At 42.3% G+C, this 23,443-nt stretch overlaps 1 protein-coding gene across 2 annotated transcripts in view; it reads right to left on the bottom strand.

The window, feature by feature from the left end:
* Window positions 1-4,032: 4,032 nt before the first annotated feature.
* Window positions 4,033-23,443, bottom strand: part of NAGA (alpha-N-acetylgalactosaminidase) — a 36,392-nt gene continuing 16,981 nt past the window's right edge. For both annotated transcript variants that reach the window (XM_068244735.1, XM_068244736.1), the window contains exons 3-8: window positions 21,147-21,321; window positions 18,519-18,696; window positions 18,322-18,416; window positions 16,930-17,091; window positions 16,141-16,338; window positions 4,033-9,156 (exon numbers count right to left, since the gene is read on the bottom strand). In XM_068244735.1, the coding sequence (XP_068100836.1) occupies window positions 8,842-9,156; window positions 16,141-16,338; window positions 16,930-17,091; window positions 18,322-18,416; window positions 18,519-18,696; window positions 21,147-21,321 (1,123 nt within the window). In that variant the 3' untranslated portion in view covers window positions 4,033-8,841. The remainder of the gene's footprint in view (window positions 9,157-16,140; window positions 16,339-16,929; window positions 17,092-18,321; window positions 18,417-18,518; window positions 18,697-21,146; window positions 21,322-23,443) is intronic.

Below are 23,443 nucleotides of genomic sequence, written 5' to 3' on the forward strand. Positions count from 1 at the left end.
GGGAATAATGTGAGATAATCTAGTGGCCATAAATTTGGTTAGAATCTTCATATCTTGCTTGATTAGGGATATTGGTCTGTAGGAGTTTGGTGATAGAGGGTCTTTTCTTTTTTTGGGTATTAGTTTAATATAGGTTGTTTGTTCTGATTGTGGAAAGCCTTCAGCGAGAATATTCAGAATGTCACTGTTGATGATTACCACAAAGCAAGGGCACGACCTACAAGTGTCTAGGCCTTGCAGGCCCTCAACTGCAGTGCACCGGTCAGTGTTACGCTGGCAAACTCCCACCCAGCTAATGTGGAACAAGTAAATATTCTCTGCTGTGGCAAAACCCGCCCATCAGTTGGAAAAGGTTTACCATATGTGGATGGAAAGCGTGAGCGGAGAGGAAAGACGGAGAGAACAGTACATTATAGTAATTATGGAGCAGCTGAGTTTTAAAAAGCAGTCTGTGTGGTACTGGCAGACAACAGAATGGAGAGCTTGAACAACAGTTTACTACGCAAGTCGTCATCATTGTAGCAATAAATGTTGCAGTGCATTAGGGCTCTTTCACATCAGACAACGCGAACAGGAGCTGTTTTCCTGCACGCGTTGTCTGCCTGCGGCGTGTCGTCGGGTATCTGCGGTGCGACGCAATCAGCGGCGGTAGCTGGTAATTAAACCCGACAGAAAATGCCGGCCCGCGGGTGCGTTGGAGGAAAAACTGTACCCGGGTGCGTCGAAACTGCAACGCAGCGTCGAGTGTGAAAGGTAAAATGAAAGTCTATGGACTGTCATCTTACCTTGGTTAACGAAAACGGCTGCCGTTTGCGTTAACGCACAAAGTCTGCCCTAATGTGAAAGAGCCCTTACTGTAAAGGATAAATAATGCTAAAAATAACCCAAGAAAAAAAAAACTACAAAACATTAAAATGTGTGTTTTAGAATATCCTCAACAGCAATCCTGCTTAATCCTCCATGTGAGTAAAAACCTTCCCTGCTCAGATTCTCCGGGCCCTTTTACACTTAATCAGTTGGTATGCATTAGTGTGCGTTAGTATGCGTTTTTTCCATAGCATTGGGAGCCTGTCTGCATGGGAGCCTGCATTTCCATAGTGCATTGGGAAGATTTCAGTTAAAACGCGTTAAGTGTGAAAGGTGCCATAGGAAAACATGGGACTTACTTTGAAATTCAGTTTTATTTCCGTTTTAACTGAGAGCAACTGCTTAAGTGTAAAAGGGGCCTTCGTGTGACATGTGCCCTCTCCTCTGCTCTAATTTTCAAAAACTGTGTTAAAGAGGAACTGTAGTGAAAATGACATAATAAATAGAGACGCTTATTGTTTACAATATTCATTTCTAGATTTAGTCAGTGTTTGCCCATTGTAAAAAATTTTCTTTCTTCTCTCCGATTTACATTCTGAAATTCATCACTGGTGGTGACATCTTTAGTTCTGACAAGTGATCTGTACGAAATGTTTGTGAGGCCTGGAATCCACTGCAAAACGCAATCGCAAGCGCTAGCATTTTGTATGAGCAGTTTGTAAGCGGTTTAACGAGCGTTTAATGAGAGATTTTAAAAAGTGTACCAATTTGCTAGTGGTTGTGGAGCGATTGGCGGTTTAAAGTCTGATTGGTCCTTTCAATTAATTTTGTTACAATGTGCAGTAACTTGAAAACGCTAGCAAAATCGCTCCGTGCAGGTTTTGCAGAGCGATTACGCCAGCGATGATATACTTTAACATTGAAGCGCTAACGCTCCCAAAATGCTGCATGTCCTGCGCTTGCGATTTTCTGAATCGCAATCGCTCTAGTTGAAGTTGCCCCATCCATTAACAGTAGCTGAGCGTTTTTATAAAATGCTAGTGTTTTCAAACGCTCCAAAAATGCTCTGAAAATTGCCCTTGTGGGTTCCAGCCCTGACTGAGAGTTATATGCACAGAGGGAGATATTGCTTGCCTGGCAGTTGAAAAAAAGGTGTTGTTTCCCACAATGCAACGAGGTTCATAGACAACAAACTGTCAGGACATCACATCACACTCTGGGAAGGGCTCCACCACAATATGAGCCACACAGATCCCCCAATGATCTATTTGAGGAAAGGTAAATATTTATTGATGGAAAGGGGGTATCAGCTACTGATCGGAATGAATTGTGACATATAACATTCTTATCCTCATTTTCCGCAGCAGACAGGCTGCTCTTAAAAATGCTTGTTGAGATATCCAGGTACTGGCTGTCAGTTTGCAATGAAATGGGAAGAGCGCTACAGATCAGTGCAGGCAGTAGCGTAGCTAAGGAGCTATGGGCCCCACACTGGGCCCCTCCCCAAGCACTCTTATAACAACCCTTGATACAGCGCACCAAAACCTGAGGACAATTACAGTGTCAGAGGTGCAAAAAGGGGAACAGTTTATTAATAATTACTACCATTCAAAGCATCTATAGAAGTGATTTTTACAAGCACAGGATCAATAAAGAGCTAATTCTGCTGTTGAAGGAGAGCCCTATGGGGCCCCTTTGGCCCGATGCAGTCGCAGCCTCTGCAACCCCTATTGCTACACCACTGAGTGCAGGGCAGTATTCACCAGGAGTACATATCAAGAAATTGTTCATAACCTAGCTTAAAACAGCTGCCAGTATGATACATTACAGTATATGGTTCTGTAAAATGAATAGGCTATAGGTATATTATTAATGTATGGTTTTATTTTTAGGGACTTAAAGTAATAATTAGCATAATCAGCATGGTGGCATACTGGTAAGCACTCTCAATCCCTTTATCAATCGGGAGCAGTTGAAAAATGTACACGCCATACAACTTCCTGTCAGATTACCCTTCGATCAGACGGGAAATTGAATCGTGTGTACCCAGCATTGCTTTATAGCACTAGATACGGTCCCAGGTTTTGAGACTCTAGCTACGAGTTTTTGTTATAATGTATAAAGTATACAGTATGTGAGAACTCATTGCATTCTTACCACTGTATGATGTCTGTGTGTACATTTTTTTTTATTTCATATTTTGAAAGAAATGGAAACAAGGTGAAACCAGTTATTTTGGTCACAGTTAATAGCAGAAGATCAATGCACATTGTTGTGGTTCACATTCTGCAGGGTGAGCGAAGCAAAGATGAACAGGTTTTGAACATGCTAAATTGGGTGCAACTTAAGGCATGCCTGGGACCATGGGCCCCGCCACAGGCCACAATATATATTGCAGCCAAGACAGCACACAGTGTAATTTGGGTGCTGTAGTTCGACTATTCCATATCCGAACTCCAGCTAGCAGCAGGAACTGTGGAGGAGACCACAGCTGGAGCTCAGCTATTGTTTAGCCTAACTCTGGCTAGCAGATAGCGATGGGGACTGCAGCCAGAGTTCAGCTATTGGAAAAGCAAACTCTGGCTATCAGCAGTGACTCCGGTTAGTGTGGTGCTTCGGGTATGTGCACCAGGGGTTTAGTAGCAACAGCCGCAGAGGGGTAGGTATGAGCAATGGGCGTTCAACTATATAGCTGAGCGTCAGGGGTGGGTATTGTTTAGTGTAAGGCAGGCTCTCAACCAGGGTTTCCTGGAACCCCAGGGTTCCTGGAGTACTGTGCAGGGGTTCCTTGGCATTTTCCCCCATAATGGTGGGTGGGGGTATTTATTTCCTTTTAAACAATACCAGCTGCCTGCTGACTCTCTGCCGCTAGTACTTTTAGCCATAGACCCTGAACAAGCATGCATATCATAGGTTTCTAACAAAAATCTGGCAGGGTTAACTACATGCTTGTTTCAGGTGTGTGATGCAGACACTACTGCAGCCAAATAAATAAGCAGGAATGCAGGCAACTGGTATTGGAAAAAAAAGGAAACACGCTTTGCTGGGCTGACCGTAGTAGAACTGTGTCTTGGTTGTTGCCAACCACTGATGGTAAAGCACCCACTTTTCCTTGGAATTCATGCGGTCCATCTTTGTTCTCCCTGCCTGACGTGGGGTGCAAAAAGCATAAACTTGCTATCAATATACAATAAAAAGGAGACAGTCACATAGAAATCATATACTTATCTTTACAAATTTATTAAACACAGAATTTACAAAAAATATATAATCTGAAGCATAACCTGTTGGCTATATAAAAGACAGTATGAAAAAAATAGTCATTTGCAAGTATACATTCCAAAAACAGGCCTTTTTCAAAAACTGAACAAGTGCCCAGCAGCGCTTTTAGTAAAAAGCAGGAGTGATGGTCTAGTTTTAGGTCATTGCAAATATCACACTGCACTTAAAGGGACCTTGAGCACTCGTTAAAAATGAAATAGTGACTTACCTGAGGCTTTCTCCAGCCCACCGTTGGCCGCAAGGTCCCCCAGCGTCCTCAGGGCTCCTCTCCCGGCTGGCGGCTCCTTTATGGAACGACTTTGGCTTGAAGTCATCAGGCCTGCTTCCCGCTTTGTCACTTTGCGACATCACGCCGGCTGGCTACGAGTCATCAAGCTGGCCGGCGCGAGAGTACTGCGCATGCGCGATTCAATATCGCCAGCCGGGACCGAGAGAGGAGCCACTGGGGGACCTTGTGGCCCACAGTGGGCTGAAGGAAGCCCCAGGTAAGTCACTTTTGCATTTTGAACAAGTGCTCAGGGTCCCGTTAAAAAAGGACACCAGAGGTGAAAATAAACAAATGAAATAAACAATTGTATCTATCTTTTTCCTCCTAACAATTACTTTTGAAGATATTCCACAGTTTTATTTTATATTTAAATCTACTTTTTAAGTTTTTACTGTTTTATTGTTTTGCTCAATGACACATTCAAGTATGCCAGAGCTAAAATCTATGAACTATTGACCCTTTTTATCTCTTTCCTGCTCTCAGAAGCCATTTTCTGCTAGGAAAGTGTTTTATAGTTGTAATTACAGTGAGGGTCACACTGTAGTCTGACCCGGTCCTTAAACTGTCGCTTACATTCCTGATGTTTAACGGTTTCAGGCAGAGAAAGAAAAAAAGGAACACAGCATAGTTATTTGTGTGCTAGGCACTGTACTGTGTCTATCTCATCATGTCACCTCAGGTATCCTTTAAAGAAAACCTGAACTGGAAATTAAAAGACAAAATAAGCATACACAAGTCATATTTACCTTCCATGTGGTGTACTCCTCAGTGTCTTTCTCCTGTCCCGCGTTATGTTTGTTCACTGTGATCAAGGGAATTTTCCGTCCTCCATTTTGAAAATGGCCACTACCCATAACAGCTTTCTGGTCAGCACACAGTTAAACTGTAACATCGCCCACTTGAGCCATAGGGAAACATGGACATTACCTGACACATCAGTTTTCCTCTCAGCTATAACTGACAGCAACTGATATTTTACTGACAGCAACTTATATATTTCAGATCTGACAAAATATTGTCAGAACTGGAAGGGATTATTATCAGAAGAAAATGGTGAGCTTCTGAGAGGAACTGATGGCAAGGTAACTATGTAATGTTCATTTCAAGTTACCTCATGTGTTTATTTTAAATATTTTTACTCAGTACAGGTTCTCTTTAAGCATGTACAACAGTAAAGATCCAAACAAGAAATGGCAGTTAAACCCAACAATAAATCCCATTTTCAGTTCTTTTATCATCTAACCATACAGACATTCACATTTAATCGTTACTGATAGCCATATGAAGCTAACCTAGGAAGGCAGTGTGGAAGTTTGATATCAGTTTAGTGGGGTCCTTCATGATTGCACTATGAACATAATCAGGACCTGCACGTCCATCAACACAGCCTGAAGAACTGCAACACCAAATATGCATAAAGCAGCAAATTCAAGTTCTTTACCAGAACTTCAGATACTCGTAAGAAAATTTTCACTTCAAACTATTTGTAGTAGCTATATAATAAAAAAAAAAAAAAAAAAAGTTTAGAAGCAATTTAGTACTGGCCAAAAATGCTGTCAGCAGGCAACAGTCTCAATAATTGTCAGCAATAGCTGTCAGAGATCACATACCAGCACTGTACAGATACTCTCTACCTACCACAGCAATACGTGAGTGAGCAGGAGCAGCTCACTCTGTAGGTAGGCCCGGTCCTCACTTGCAAGTAAGTGGCAAACAGAACCATGAAAACGGATCTGATCCATTTTCACTCCATTGCCACTCCGTTTCCATCCAGCTGCTTCCGCTCCGTTTCCTCCCATCCCAAAAATGGATTTTGCCCCTTAGAACGGTCCATTTCTTCACTAGCATTTATACAAGTGTTCCCTGAGTGTGTTTAATGATTGGGCACATTGGAACTTTGACCTTTTCAGGATGTGCAGGCTCGGGCCCCTTTAGGACTAGAGCACTTTTTTCACTTCTAACGCTGTGATCACTGCGATTCATTGGCTCCTGACCAGCTCACGGAGCTCAGCTGTCAGTAGATAGAGTGGAGATAGCGTGCGGGGCAGGGAGATTTAGATCTATGCCCTGGCAAGAATTAGGTTTCAAACAGGGCATATATTTCTATTGCCTGCATCAAGAAGAGGTTAAAGAGCATTGGCCCCCCAAGCATCAGTCTCCTCACCCTATCTGCCAGAAGCAGTACCATCATGTGCCCTCATCATTGTCCCTCCCCCTCTCCCTATAGCAATGGTACATGTTGCTCTACAATAGAGCATGGTGTCTATACATTCCTCAATTCCTACAATGCAGCCTGCAGTATCGAGCTTGATTATGCTCGACAACATGAATGGTGCAAACACCATTGGAATGTAATAGAATTTCCCATTTATGAACACAAGCTTTATATAACTTAAAACCTTGGCACCCTAGTTTGGGTTTCTTAAATTTACTTTATTAAAACTTAGAAAACGGAAACACACAATAGATTGCTTTCATCTTTAAAACAAAACAAAAACAAAAAAAACTGTACAGGTGCAGAATCATTTCTTTGGCATGATTGATTATGTAGTACATGATTTTGTAATAATATTGCAATTTGTGCCGTTTTTTATATAGATTATTTTTCATTCTCAACAGTCAACCAGCTTTTTGATTTTTTAAATCAAACTGTACTTAATTGATGTAGAAGTTATTAGAGGAATCAGAAAAGGCCAATATAGTTCCATTCTGTTGTACATTTCTGTTAATTACAACTTAAAGGATACCAGAGCTCAAATGGTTTGGAGAAACGGGGGAGCAGGCATATACGGTACTACCACCTGTCCTTATGCCCACCGCTCCCCCGTTCTCCTCTCTGCCCCCCATAGTTCACCTAAAAGGCCCCCGGGATCTTCTTCCAGTCGGCCTGGTCGGGACTTACTGTGCAGGCGCTAGCTGGGTGTTCTACAACGCACGCCTATGAGCACACTGCGCATGCGTATGACGTCACATGTGCAGTACGCTCCCGGCCACGATTTCTGCAAACCCGGCCAATTGTTTCTCCACACCATTTGAGAACTGGTATGCTTTGAAAAAAAAAAAAATACAATTTTACTACCAATTTAGTTCAGGGCAGGAGACCATTGGAGAACATACTGTAAATGATCTGACACCTAACCTGAATTTATTAAACATCTGCTTTGTATTCCAAATGTTTGTGACCCTCTCCTGGGCTACATAAGACCAGCATGTTGGACTAACTTTCACTCATGTCTAACCCAATAACCCAACCCCCACACCCTTAACTTTTGCAACACTATTCATTAAAAACATGGTTTAACTTTACCTAAGCCTAAGCCAAAATATATTTCCTAGCCTCACCCCAACCCCCTGAAAGCTTCACACTAATGCCCACTAAAGATAATCTTCCCTGACCTTTGTGTGCCCTGAAAATTCATACTTACTTTGGTCCATAGGAACTATATTTTGGAAACACCAGTTACAGCAGTGCAGAAATATTCTAACAGCAAATTCAATTGTTTTGCATCAATTCAAAGAGGGTTTTGTAAACACTAGTAGTGAATTAGAAGTTGTGCAATTACATCTGCGTGCCACATTCCTCTCTCTTGGATTTAAAGGGCAACTGTAACCAGAGGGATATGGAGGATGCCATATTTATTTCCTTTTAAAGAGAGTCTGAAGCTTTAAAAATATCTATTTTTACTTACAATTCCTATAGAGTAGTATGGCGCTAGCTGAAACGCTATCCCATGGATGAATGATGCTTCTTTGCCCCCCAAATCCCTGAGGCAAATCCGGGGATCGCTTCCTGTTAGAGGCAGAGCTTTCCGCTTAGCTCTGCTGTGTCAATCGTCGCTGATCGCCGCCTCTCCTCGCCCCTCTCAGTCATCCTTCACAGAGAGGGGCGGGGGAGGGGCGGCGATCCGTGCGCAGATTTACACAACCAAAGCCAGAGCTACAGCGGAAAGCTCTGCCTCCCCGGGCTGCAAAATCCACAACCAAGAAAGTCGTGGATTTCTGCCTCAGGGATTTGGGTGGAAAGAAGCATCATTCAGCCACAGGATAGGGGACGATCCTCTGCCTTCAATACTTTTTTGCCATCGACCCAAAACAAGCATGCAGTAGATCAGGCGTTTCCTACATTGTCGTCAGATCTCACAAGATTAGATGCATGCTCGTTTCTGGTGCGATTCAGACACTACTGCGGCCAAATAGATCAGCAGGGCTTCCAGGCAACTGGTATTGTTTAAAAGGAAATACATGTGGAAGCCTCCATATCCCTCTTGATACAGTTATCCTTTAATAGAAAATTGTGTAGCTGAGGGCACATACAGGTTTGTTAGCTGCACAATCAATAACTCCCCAACCTTTCAAGCTTCAGAATCCCTAGCCCAGGATAGGGCACCAAAGCATAAACAATGTTTAATCAATTCTGCCCACTAATCTCCAGCACGGCAGAACCATTATAAATCAGGTGGTTTATGTCATGGCTGTAGATTGGTTCATAGATGATCCTGTAGATATTTATCATGCTTGTGTAATATAGGGTGCAACTGAACAGATGCTGGACGAACAAATAACATGACGACTCCAGTTGGGTTAATTTTCATCTCAATGAGTGTATCCGACTGAACATTTCCCAAGTACTCCTTCTCAAACACATCATAGAGCTTGTAGCCGAGTGAGCATTGTGTAATATTAAGTTGGGAAAGGCTCATAAGAAAGCGCTTTGGGGTTCCATCAGTTCCTTTATTCAATACAGCCAGAGCATACTGTTCATTCGACAACTCCCTCATCCACACCTCCAGAAAACTAACCTGCAGATAGATGAACAATTATTATACAGCTAGAAAGTACAAATAACAGCAGTTACATGTATGCAAAAAAACATTCCTGACCAGAACAGACACTGAATGTACTTATATTTAATATACAGATTACTGATATACAGGTGCTGCCATAGGTTAGAGGAGACTAAAAGTCTATAATGTGAAGATTGGAATAATGAAATGCAGTGGTATACTATTACCAAAGCTGTTCAATGTAATCAGCACCAGCAGTCATAAAACTATGTTAAGGCTTAAATTGTAAGGCCAGGCGCCCACTACAGATCACTAATCGTAATTGCAATTGCTTAATGTTCTTGCTAGCATTTTGTACAGCAATTTCAGGGGCTTTTAGAAACAATTTTATTTTAGTGCTGGGGATTTGTAGAGCGATTGGCTTTTTTTTTTTTGCAGCATTCCTATCTATTGAATTGGAGCACAATCATTCCAAAAATACAGCCGGACCGACAATTATGATTTTCCTAATTGCAATCGCTCGTGTGGGCTCTTCTGTATTGACTTTCATTAGCATGGCGCTTTTTGGGGTTGTTGAAAAACTCTGTCATGCAGCAAAATTCCTCATGTAAATAAATAGCTTGTAATGGCTCTAATGGTGTTTGAAATAGTGAAAGTGAACCTGTAGTGAGAGGGATAGGGAAGCCACTATATTTATTGTCTTACAAATCATGCCAATTGCCTGGCCGCTCTGATCTTTTCAGCTTCACTAATGCCCGATTCATACCTTATGTGTCTTGTCTGGTCAGACTTTAGTTAGAACACCTCACCTATATACTAATTTGCATCAGTTTCCGAAAGTATTAGCCCGGTTTCACACTGGGGATTAGTGGCAGTAAAAACAGGCCTTTGGGTATTACTGCATTAGTACGCGGTAAACCCTTCTGGCAGCTGGCCAAGCAGGAAGTGATGTTCACGTCCTGTGGCCGGCGCGATCACCTGCGTGGAAGTGTATTGCTGAAATAGCTTCCGCGCATGCTGACGTGTAAAACTTCCGTTGTATTGTGCCGCACCACGTCAGTATGAAAAACCCCATAGCCGTTCAAAGCCCTGCGGTGGAGTGCAGTAAAAACACTGCACCGCCCAAGTGGTAAAGGGCACTTAAAATCACAGGACAGCCAAGTTATTGCATTTAAAAGATAATAAATATAGCATCCTCCATACCCCCCTCACTGCAGAGTGACTTTAAAAGGATTCCCAAAGAAAACAGCTTTATCTATCTTTACTTACTTGGGGCTTCTTCCAGCCCCTACAAGTCATTTGAGTCCCTCATCGCAGTCCTCCTCTGTTTCGCGCTGGCCGCCAATAAGGATTGACGGCCCATTGGTGGGTTGGTGCTTCTGCGCATCTGAGTGCGTACGCGCCCATATCATCAGGCACAGTACATTCCCGGGGATGTGGACGCGCATGCACAGAAGCACCGACCTGCTGATAAATCGGCAATCCTTACAGGCGATCAGCAGGACCTAGTAGAGGACAGGAGCTGCGTTGAGGGACCCAAATGACTTTTAGGGGCTGGGAGAAGCCCCTGGTAAGTAAAGACTGATTAAGCGGTTCGCGGCCAAGACAAGGCCGTCCACCTAAATTTACAGGCCGAACAAGGAGAGCGCTGATCAGAAATGCAGTCAAGAGGCCCATGGTGACTCAGGACGTGCTACAGAGATCTACAGCTCAGGTGGGGGAATCTGTCCATAGGACAACTATTAGTCGTGCACTGCACAAAGTTGGCCTTTATGGAAGAGTGGCAAGAAGAAAGCCACTGTTAACAGAAAAGCATAAGAAGTCCCGTTTGAAGTTTGCCACAAGCCATGTGGGGGACATAGCAAACATGTTGAAGAAGGTGCTCTGGTCAGAGGAGACCAAAATGGAACCTTTTGGCCAAAATGCAAAACGCTATGTGTGATGGAAAATGAACACTGCACATCTCTCTGAACACACCATCCCCACTGTCAAATATGGTGGTGACAGCATCATGCTCTGGGGGTGTTTGTCTTCAGCAGGGACAGGGAAGCTGGTCAGAGTTGATAGGAAGATGGATGAAGCCATATACAGGGCAATCTTGGAAGAAAACCTCTTGGAGTCTGCAAAAGACTTGAGACCAGGGTGGAGGTTCACCTTCCAGCAAGAGAACGACCCTAAACATAAATCCAGGGCAACAATGGAATGGTTTAAAACAAAACATATTCATGTGTTAGAATGGCCCAATCAAAGTCCAGATCTAAATCCAATCGAGAATCTGTGGCAAGATCTGAAAACCGCTGTTCACAAACGCTGTCCATCTAATATGACTGAGCTGGAGCTGTTTTGCAAAGAAGAATGGGCAAGGATTTCAGTCTCTAGATGTGCAAAGCTTGTAGAGACATACCCTAAAAAACTGGCAGCTGTAATTGCAGCAAAAGGAGGTTCTACAAAGTATTGACTCAGGGGGCCGAATAATTATGCACACCCCTCTTTGCAGCTATTTATTTGTAGAAAATGTTTGGAATCATATGAATTTCGTTCCACTTCTCATGTGTACACCACTTTGTATTGGTCTTTCATGTGGAATTCCAATAAAATGGATTCATGTTTGTGGCAGTAATGTGACATAATGTGGAAAACTTCAAGGGGGCCGAATACTTTTGCAAGCCACTGTATACCTGGGATTGGGGAACTGAGTTTACTATAGGCAGAGGTTTACTATATCAGAGTTTACTAGAACGAGATTCTACTGTATTAAAAAAAAAAAAAAAAAAAATACATGATCCTTTTGACTTTAATGCCAGCAACAATTTTTTTTTTACAGGGGTAAGTTTACTACTGTATAGTATCACCTCCTCTTTTAAAATTCTTAAAAAACCAACTGGTTAAACAGAGGAGGCAGCGGTGGTCTTACCCCCTCCAAACAGACACAGGCAAGGACTGCGATTCAGTCAACAATTTATTCGGAACCCCAAAAAACAATGCAACGCGTTTCACGGGCCATACATCCCGCTTCCTCAGGCAAATCTGTGACTCCTACTGTATTTTGCCTGAGGAAGCGGGATGTATGGCCCGTGAAACGCGTTGCATTGTTTTTTAGAGTTCCGAATAAATTGTTGACTGAATCGCAGTCCTTGCCTGTGTCTGTTTGGAGGGGGTAAGACCACCGCTGCCTCCTCTGTTTAACCAGTTGGTTTTTTAAGTTCATTTAATTACCTTTTATTCTTTTGGCGCCTCTGTATCTTGTACACTACATTGAGTCCACCCTGGGTGGAGGGTTGTTACCCTATTTTCCTGTCTACAGAGAGCGACTTTTTATTCCTGAGTGGGGTCAGGATTGTTCTCCCCACCTGCCTATACAGTGGTTGCCTATTGGTAACCCTGGTTTGTAAGTATAATTTTAACTTCTCATTTATTCTGTTGTCCCCAAGACGAATTACACTATTGGGGCTCTTGGTGCCCCTCTTCTTTCTTTTAAAATTCTGGAAGTGTTTAGGAACAGCAGAGCAGGTTTATGCAGTCTGCCAATCATCTCATTTTTTTGGTTTTGTTTACATTTGACACATAATCCATCCCAAATTTGTAGATAAAAGCAAATTTTTACAAACCTACATTTTTCACTACCTCAAATACCCAAAAGTTGAATTGGGCCCCATTCTCACTCGGGCGCTTTTAGCAAGCGTTTTACGCTGTGCTGATCACCGGTGATTAGCAAAGCGCTGCTGCACAAGTAATCCTATGGCATTCACACACAGCGACGATTGTGGCGCGATTGCCATTTCTGCCGATTGTAATTGAGCTGCATGCAGCATTTTCCCAGCGACTGCATTGTGATTCTCATTCACTGAAATGAGAATCGCAAAACACAATCGCAGAAAAACTGCAAAAGATAGCAATGCCAAATTGCGATCACTAGGCCGATTGTGAATGGGGCTACACCAGAGCAGATGCAAATGATTAGTTAGAGATTATCTTGGAGCAACTTGTCTTATTTAAATCTCTAACATTTAAGGTGGCCATACATCAGATGACTTGGCGGCCGATCAACCATCCAATTGGATTATTATAATCGAATTGGCTGAAAATCGGTGCTGTCAAGTGCATGCCCGTTCAATAAAGCGACCAATTTCGGGACGGAAATTGGTTGCATGGTCGATCGTGCATGCTGCAAGATGTCAGGCTAAAGTTGGTTGGTCGGGTGTGATGCGGTACGGCGGCTGATTTCGGAACGAGCAATGGAACAGCGAAACCCTTGCTGCTGCTGGCAAAATTTATAAATGTGCCCTGTGTGTGCATTTATACATTACCTGTCTGGTGTCAGCCTCCACGCGGTGTCCATCCATCTCGCCGGGTTCCGCATGCACGCTAGCGGCGCATAGCGTCTGACGTCAGTGTGTCACTAGCATGTATGCAGCTGCCCGGCAAGATGAACTGTCACCACAAGGAGGCTGCTACCAGAAAGGTAATGTATAAATGCACATCCTGCGGGGGGGGTGTTCAGATTTACACATTGGGGGGCAACGGCGGTGCAGACACGGCAGGCTCGGCCAATTTCCAGAAGATTTCATGCTGAAGTCGGCCTGTAGTTTATGGGCAGCTTCAACCAAGAGACAAATTTATCTCAAATCAGATTTGATTAGAGAATCTGCCCATAATCGTCAGGCGTGTGGCTACCTTTAGTTTGCTTTGTTCTTTGCTGACGTTTATGCCAAACAATTGCTCAACAGCTGGACAGCAATCACTCCATTGTTGAGAAGACCTTCTATAGGTGGGGAAGACTTCAAATACCTGGCAAGTTGCCCAGGACATGCCCTCCCAGCACATTCAACATGAAAACAAATTGCTGAAATAAGTCTGTAAGGGCCTGGGACACTGTCACAAAACTCATTTCAGAAAAGTGTCTCAGTGTGTGATATGCACATTAGAGTCCATAGAGGGTGCAGCCTGAAGGGCAGTTATATGCTGCGCATCAGTGTCCCATCCAATGTACTTGAACGGGATTAGTGATGCAATGTAGGTGCTATGCATTTCTGCAATACACATGGCCACCAGGCTTTTAGAGCAACGCGAGAGTGTAGCTAGGCCAGTCCTGGGCAAACGTTGCGCGGCCCAGGCTGCATTCCGCGGACCACATTCCGAATATTCCTGTTTGGGGGGTCAGTCTGGCTCAAAATGATAGCGAACCCATCCTCTACACTTCCTGTAGCATTCTGCAGCACTCTTTTACTGCATTAATGAACAGTTCCAATGTACAGTGGGATGCGAAAGTTTGGGCAACCTTGTTAATCGTCATGATTTTCCTGTATAAATCATTGGTTGTTACGATAAAAAATGTCAGTTAAATATATCGTATAGGAGACACGCACACTAATATTTGAGAAGTGAAATTAAGTTTATTGGATTTACAGAAAGCGTAAGTGAAAATTGTTTAAACAAAATTAGGCAGGTGCATAAATTTGGGCACCACAAAAAAAATGAAATCAATATTTAGTAGATCCTCCTTTTGCAGAAATTACAGCCTCTAAATGTTTCCTGTAGGTTCCAATGAGAGTCTGGATTCTGCTTGAAGGTATTTTGGACCATTCCCCTTTGCAAAACATCTCTAGTTCATTCAGGTTTGATGGCTTCCAAGCATGGACAGCTCTCTAACTCACACCACAGATTTTCAATTATATTCAGGTCTGGAGACTGAGATAGCCATTGCAGAATGTTGTACTTGTTCCTCTGCATGAATGCCTTAGTGGATCTTGAGCAGTGTTTAGGGTTGTTGTCTTGTTGAAGGATCCAGCCCTGGCACAGCTTCAGCTTGGTCACCGATTCCTAGACATTGGTCTCCAGAATCTGCTGATACTGAGTGGAATCCATGCGTCCCTTAACTTTGACAAAATCCCCAGTCCCTGCACTGGCCACACAGCTCCACAGCATGATGGAACCACCACCATATTTTACTGTAGGTAGCAGGTGTTTTTCTTGGAATGCTGTGTTGTTTTTCCACCATGCATAACGCCCAAATAACTCAATTTTAGTTTCATCAGTCCACAGCACCTTATTCCAAAATAAAGCTGGCTTGTCCAAATGTGCTTTAGCAACTCGGTTTGTGCTGTGGGCAGAGAAAAGGCTTCCTCTGCATCCCTCTTGCATACAGCATCTCCTTGTGTAAAGTGCGCCAAATGGTTGAACGATGCACAGTGACACACCATCTGCAGCAAGATGTTGTAGGTCTTTAGTGTTGGTATGGGTTGACTGACTGTTCTCACCATTCGTTGCTTCAGTTTTTTGTTTTTTTGTTTTTCTGCCACTTTGAGCTTTAACTTGAACTAAACCTGTGGTCTTCCATTTCCTCGATATGTTCCTAACTGTGGAAACAGACAGTTGAAATCTCTAAGGCACCTTTCTGTAGCCTTCCCCTAAACCATGATGGTGAACAATCTTTGTCTTCAGGTCATTTGAGAGTGGTTTTGAGACCCCCATGTTGCTACTCTTCAGAGAAAATTAAAAGAGGAGGAAAACTTACAAATGACCCCCTTAAATACTCTCTCATAATTGGATTCACCTGTGTATGTAGGTCAGGTGTAACTAAGCTTACTAAACCAATTTGAGTTCCAATAATTAGTTCTATAGGTTTTGGAATCAATAAAATGACAACAGTGCCCAAATTTATGCACCTGCCTAATTTTATCTGAACAATTACTGCACACTTTCTGTAAATCCAATAAACTTCATTTCACTTCTCAAATATCACTGTGTGTGTCTCCTATATGATATATTTAACTGACATTTTTTATCATAACCACCAACGATTTATACAGGAAAATCATAACAATTACCAAGGTTGCCCAAACTTTTGCATCCCACTGTATGTACACACAGGTCAGATAGAACAAGTAACATATTGCTGTTATGAAGATGTACCTACTATTGTTAGTGTGAGAAAACATGGATTGCCATTTGTGGTCTTAAGTTTTAAGTAAAGATGCAGTTAATCATTAAAACCCATACCGTTGCCACTCTCCTTCCCTGTTTTCCAAGAGAGTCCTGGTCAATGTAGATCAGAAGGCGGTTTTGTAAAAGGTCCTTGGCTTGTGGAGAGATGGTGTTCAGGTCATTAGACATAACCAGTGGGGCTGCCAGAATAGCCCAAATGGCTAGCTGTGATTTAGATTGTTCATAACTCAGTCCAAAGTCTCCAGTTATGAGCTACAAAACAATATAAACATAATTAAGTCTGAGACATGCATGAGATGTTTCGATGCATGAAAGCTGAATTAGTAATAAAATCAAAAGCAAACCACTGCTTCTCGAACAGTAAAATAAGTAAACATATTTAAAAAAAATCAAAAATGGCAAAACCTGTCTGTTTCGCCTGCATTTAAAGGACAACCATCACAGAAATTGTAAAATACATACATAAAACAAATGTTCAAAAATATCCAAGAATTAAACGCACTATAGATGACCTTTTACCATGTCACTGTAACAAGAAAATATTTTTAAACTGCCAAATCCAGGGAAAAAGTTTTGGGTTTTATTTTCCTCCGTTATATTATTTTTAAAGGATGAGAACCTGCTTTAATACAAACCCTAGTGGTTACACAAACACACACTTTATTGCAGCTACGATCCTGGTCAGGAAGGGACATGAAATGGGCAAAGTTCTTCCAGATGTGGTAATAGAGAATTAAAACTGAGAAGGTTCTACTGCTTTTTCATACCGCAAATAAACTTTTTTCCCCCACTGAATGCTGGTAATTAGATTGCATAGAAAATCAGACAAATGTTTGTGCTCACCATGTCAGGATCGTTCCACCTTCCTGGCCCTGCAGCAGGCTGGAGTACTTCCTGATTGTTTGCATACCACTCTATGATGCTCAGCACGCTGTCCCAAGAGTCCTGAACGTCACCATAGTTTCTCCACGAATTACAGATTTCACCAAGCAAAGTGTAGTTCACCTGTGTGATTGGAATATTACTATGGTTAATGCAGTAAATGCATACTTTTTTGTTTTTGGGTACAAGGCAGCATAATAGTCTGCTGCCCACAGATGCGGTTGATCCTGTAAATAAACTTCTAAAACAGTTTTTGCTGCAGAAACTCAATTCACATAAACAAGGTAAAGAAGCTAAAACAAACAAGCAATCCGTTTACTGAGCTACTAGATGGTATTTTTAGCTCTATGCCTGGAGATGGACTTTACATAAAAAAATGAATTAATGAGTTTCATGCCAAGTAGACTGCCATATCTAGGACAATCTGGAGCTTGGAGAAGAGAATCTACCTGCTTTGATTTCTGGAAATATTCAACCTACTAGACAAAAATTCCAGCGTGTCCCTGAGGCTTTGCTCCCACTAGAGAGGAGAACAGACTTTCTTGGGCCGTTCTACACTAACTGATAAGTGGAGAGTGAACAGCTCATATGTTATACATAGGAGCAGCTCACAGCTGTCACGCTGCAATAGATCTGTGGGATCCCTTGCAGTAAGCGTACAGCACCTCTGTGCAGACCGCGATAATCCGGGGATAGGCAAATGTGTTCTCCCATATAGCCTATGGGGAAGCACATCTGCCCCGGGTTCCAGCCGGATCACTGCAGACTATCAGAGCAGACGTTATACTGTTAGCTCCCGCTGGCAAAACATGATCCGGAAGCAAGTTGCAACACAGCCTAAATCAGTATAGTCAGTATATGGTGTGATTATCTAACAGCAAGCTAGCAAGACTAGTACTTATTTCCTGCATTCAGGGCTGGTGCACACCGAGCGGCTTTTTCAGCGTTTTCAGATCCGCTTGCGGCTGTGGATCCGCTTGGTCAATGTATCTCAATGGGGTGGTGCACACCAGAGCGGGAGGCGTTTTGCAGAAACGAATCCTCCCGGGGTGAGGCATTTTTTGGATTGTGGATGCGTTTCTGCCTCAATGTTAAGTATAGGAAAAACGCAAACCGCTCTGAAAAACGCCAGTTCAGAGCGGTTTTGCAGGCGTTTTTTGTTACAGTAGCTGTTCAGTAACAGCTTTTACTGTAACAATACATGAAATCTACTACACCAAAACGCTTCACAAAACCGCAAAATGCTAGCTGAAACGCTACAGAAAAAGAAAAAGCATTTCAAAATCTGCTAGCATTTTGCGGATCTGCTAGCAGGTTTTTGGTGTGCACCAGGCCTCAATACCACATATTTACCTTAGGAGGGAGACCTCCTTCATATGCAGGCCAACCACAGGTATACAAGATATGCCTCCCAGTTGCATTCAGAGCCTGACTCATTTTGGGGTATCCTAGAATGAAAACAGCACAAAATAATTTTAGGTGTTAAAAACGGAAAAAAAAAGTTGACCATTATTTTGCTGTAAATAAAAAACAAAAACAAAAAAACATACCTATGGCTTTTTCAGAAGAGTTGGAGTAGCAGCCATCAAATTTTAACATGTCAACTCCCCATGATGCAAAGGTGTCAGCATCAATCTGGATAGTGTCTAGAGTGGTTCCTGGATAGCCTCCACAAGTATAATTACCCATGTCAGCATAAATTCCCAACTTTAGACCTCTGGCATGAACCTGCAATTTATACATTAACATACCAATTAGTCATTAAATGATTTGCTGGTGAATAAACAACTATACGGTATCGACACTCTGCATTAAAACAACAAAAATAGTGGCAAACCCATCTCGCTTTTGTTTTCTGACCTGACAGCTATGAGCTAAGTAGCTAATTAGCTGCAAGACGGTATCAGGTATTTTAGACAGCATTTTCCTTGCACACTTTCAAAACTTAAATTTCACTCCAGTATGGGGACAAACCTATCATCGAAGGGGAAAAGGTCTGCTGCTGTGCATTACTTTCCCAGTGAGGGGAGGACTCATCTGAAAGCAGGCAATAATACACCAGCTGGTGCACACCATGAAATTTCCTATCAGCTAGACGCGTCGAGCTGATTATTTCCAACAGGTCCCATTGATTTTCAGATCACTTTGATAATAAATCAAATCAGAAAATCAGATAGGTCCTGTCAGTAATAAACAGTTCCATAAAACAGAAATAAAAATACAGTAGAATCCCTTTAGGCTCAATTCGCATTGGCACAAAAAAAGTTCCATTTAGTGAAACTGATCCAAACAGATTTGATGCAAAGCAATAGGATCCATTAACACCAGTCCACTCAGAATGGATCCATTCCGTTCCGATGGACAGAACACAAATTTGGGTAGTCTGTGATAAATCCAAATGCAGCGGACAAAGCGAATGCAGACAGGTACACCGAGCGTGGAACGAAACACATGGATGAAAAACTGATGCACAAATGTAACAAACTGATCCATTTGAAATAAACTCCAACAGACTTAGCCAAGTAATTTCCTTGATCAAAATTCATGCATAGATTGCATATCCATACAGGTGCATGTTTGGGACCTCGGGACTGAGTTTACTTAACAAGATTTTACTTTAGTAATATAGTTCTTTTATTATCTTAAAATAGAAACTAAAGGCTCATACACACATCAGACTATAGTCTTTGGAAAATGAAAGATCACAGACCAATCTTACCACCCTTCATGTAGTATGAGAGCCATACCTTCACAGTCTTTTCTATGGAGCTGAACTCCCCATCAGAAAAAAAATCTTTGCAAGATGCTGCACACACAGATGCTGTACAGACACAAAAGATCAGTATCTGCAAAAGATCTGTTCCTGCCAAAGATCCGTTCCTGCAAATTGCATTCATAGTCTATGAGATCTGCAGATCATCATACACACCTTGTTTTTTGACATTCATCTTCAGATCAGACAATCATCTGCAGATCTGAAAATCCATCCTGGTGGATCTGATCTGCAGATGAATGTCTGTTAAACAAGGTGTGTATGATGATCTGCAGATATCATAGACTATGAATGCATTTTGCAGGAACGGATCTTTTGCAGGAACAGATCTTTTGCAGATACTGATCTTTTGAATGTCTACAGCATCTTTGTGTGCAGCATCTTGCAAAGATTTCTGTCTGATGGGGAGTTCAGCTCCATAGAATAGACTGTGCAGGTATGGCTTTCATACTACATGTAAGGGGGTGAAATTGGTCTGTGATCTTTCATTTTCAAAGACTATGGTCTGATGTGTGTATGAGCCTTAACAGTCCCATACCTACAACTTCTGTAACTGGTAGTAAAGGTAGGTTACACACGTCAGATAAAAGTCTTTGGAAAATCAAAGATCACAGACCAATTTTACCTCCTTCCATGTAGTATGAGGGCATACTCTACACCGTATATTCTATGGAGCTGAACTCCTCATCAGATAAAAATCTTTGCAAGATGCTGTACACAAAGATGCTGTACACATATGCAACAGATCAGTATCTGCAAAAGATCAGTTCCTGCAAAAGGCATTCATAGTCTATGATATCTGCAGATCTCGTACACACCTTGTTTAACGGACAATTATCTGCAGATCAGATCCACTAGGATGGATCTTCAGATCGACAGATAATTGTATGATCTGCAGATGAATGTCTGTTAAACAAGGTGTGTATGAGATTTGCAGATATCATAGACTTTGAATGCATTTTGCAGGAATGGATCTTTTGCAGGAACTGTTCTTTTGCAGATCATGATCTTTTGAATGTGTACAACATCTTTGTGTGCAGCATCTTGCAAAGATTTCTGTCTGATGGGGAGTTCAGCTCCATAGAATAGACTGTGCAGGTATGGCTTTCATACTACATGTAAGGGGGTGAAATTGGTCTGTGATCTTTCATTTTCCAAAGACTTTTATCTGATGTGTGTACCAACCTTAAGTCTGTATAGTGCACAGCCATACTATCTCTGCAGCACTGGCTTGTATCACAAACAGGGTTCTACTAAACCCTGGCAAGTCGGATGTGAGCACAGGTACAACTTGACTACTGACTTACTCCTCATTTGACACCTGCCTGCTTCGGTATCGGTTAAGAGATTACGACACTGTTAATGGAACCCTAAAGTGCTCACTTACTGTATGTGAGATACTTACATAGTCAGCAAGAGCTTTAATCCCACTAGGAAATCTATCAGAATCAGCCTGCAGCCGTCCACTGGAATCTCTCTTCTTGAGTGACCAACAGTCATCAATGCTTACGTAAACATAACCAAGTTCACGCCATCCATCGCTGGCCATAGCATCTGCTATACGTTTGATCAAATATTCACTAGAAAAAACAAACAATAATACAGTAATAAATAAACACCTAGTCTAAATAACAAACAACATCTATATATTTCAGTTATGTAACTGGGTATATCAATCAGCATTCAGCTGTTCCAGGACATTATTTGGTGCGAGACAAAGGAGGACTTGCTATGACAGAAGCGAGTATAGACATCTTTTTCCTCATTGAGTGTTTACAATTAACCTAGAAGTCTGCTTTATAGTTTAAAGGTGGCCATACACTGGTCGATTTGCCATTAGATCGACCAGCTGACAGATCCCTATCTGATCAGAGAGGGATCGTATGGCTGCCTTTACTGCAAACAGATTGTGAATCGATTTCAGCCTGAAACCGATCACAATCTGTTGAGCTACTCCTGCCGCCTGTCCCCCCTCCCCGTATACATTACCTGATGCTGGCTCCCGGGCATCTTCTCCGCACTGCACGGCTCTGTTCCGGCTCCATCCCGGCACTTCCTGTGTCACTCCGTGACCAGGAAGTTCAAATAGAGCGCCCTCTATTTGAACTTCCTGGTCACTGCAGTGACACAGGAAGCACCGGGATGGAGCAGGAACAGAGCGGTGCAGCGCGGAGAAGATGCCCGGGAGCCAGCGTCAGGTAATGTATACCTGATCGGATCGGCCGCCGCTAGCGGGAGGAAATCGGACCGGCGGGTGCGTTTACCGCGAACGATTGGCAGCAGATTCGATCCCAGGATCGAATCTGCTGTCGATACGGCCGCGAATCGGGCCAGTGTATGGCCACCTTAAAACTTAATAAAAAGATGCATTGCTTACTATAATCTGCTATTAAACATGGGAACAAGGTGAGGTTAGGCAAGTTAGGGTGAGCACTACAGTTCAAATCAGGACACAGTAACAAAGCACCATTAGGCCTGGAACCCACTAGAAGCACTTTTCTGAGCGCTTTGTGATTTGAAAAGCTATGTAATGTTATGGCTGTAATCCCACTTGAGCAATGTGATTTTATAAAAATCCCCCATAGCATTACATTAGCAAGAGCTTTTTCAAATCACTAGCGCTTAGAAAAGTATTCTACTGGGTTTGAGCCCTCACTGCTGAGTACAGCTCTTCAATGAGAATTGTATGTTAATGTTATGCAATTGTATGCAGTAGCTGAGGACTTTGACTGGTATAATATAATTAAGCTGCAAACATTCCCATACAATTACCATATGATTTTAATCTGGAAAAAAAAATTAACATCTCATTGACTATCTCTACTGAGAAGCCTCTCCCCTTTCTCTCAGTGCACATTGGCTGCTGACAAATTCCAAACCACTCTATACAGATGTTGCACATGAACTGCAAACCTCTACATGAATACAGCACTTAGCATGTCTCCAATCAACACTACCTAGTTACAGGTGGGAAAGCTGGCTTCAGAAGAGCTGACTGATCAGAACAAAAGACTGCAGTCTGTACCAGCTGGAATGCCATCCCATCAGTGTAAAGGTGGCCATACACTTGTAGATTTGCAGCAGAATCAACCATCAGATAGATTTGTCAGATGCCCGACAAGTCGAATCTGACAGGAAACTGATGTGTGCCACACACTAGGAGCAGATTTGCAATAGATTTCAGAATAATATCTATTGGAAATTGATCTAAATGCATTATTGGACCATTAGAGCCAATGCAACTCTATGCGCTATCGATCTGCTGCCAGCAGCAGATTGACCAAGATTTTCCATCCAGTCAGATAGATCAAATCCATCGAAATCAATCCAAATCGCCCACAAGCGATCGTCTGATTCGATAGAACTGATTTCCAATCGATTCCATAGAATTGATTTATCGATCGCTGAAATTGAGCAGTGTATGGACCCGTTAAAGGACCACTATCGCGAAAATTGTAAAATTTTAAATACCTGTAAACACATACAAATAATAAGTATGTCTCTTGCAGAGTATAATGAGCCATAAATTACTTTTCTCCTATTTTGCTGTCACTTACAGTAAGCAGTAGAAATCTGAAAGAACAATTTTGGACTAGTCCATCTCTTCATGGGGAATTCTCTGCGTGGTCTTTATTATTACTAAAGAGACAATCCCTGAAAAGGATTTATATAAAAAGATGCTGACTACCCCCTACTTGTTTG

The sequence above is a fragment of the Hyperolius riggenbachi genome, chromosome 7 (assembly GCF_040937935.1).
Source record: "Hyperolius riggenbachi isolate aHypRig1 chromosome 7, aHypRig1.pri, whole genome shotgun sequence".
Classification (NCBI taxonomy): Eukaryota; Metazoa; Chordata; class Amphibia; order Anura; family Hyperoliidae; genus Hyperolius; species Hyperolius riggenbachi.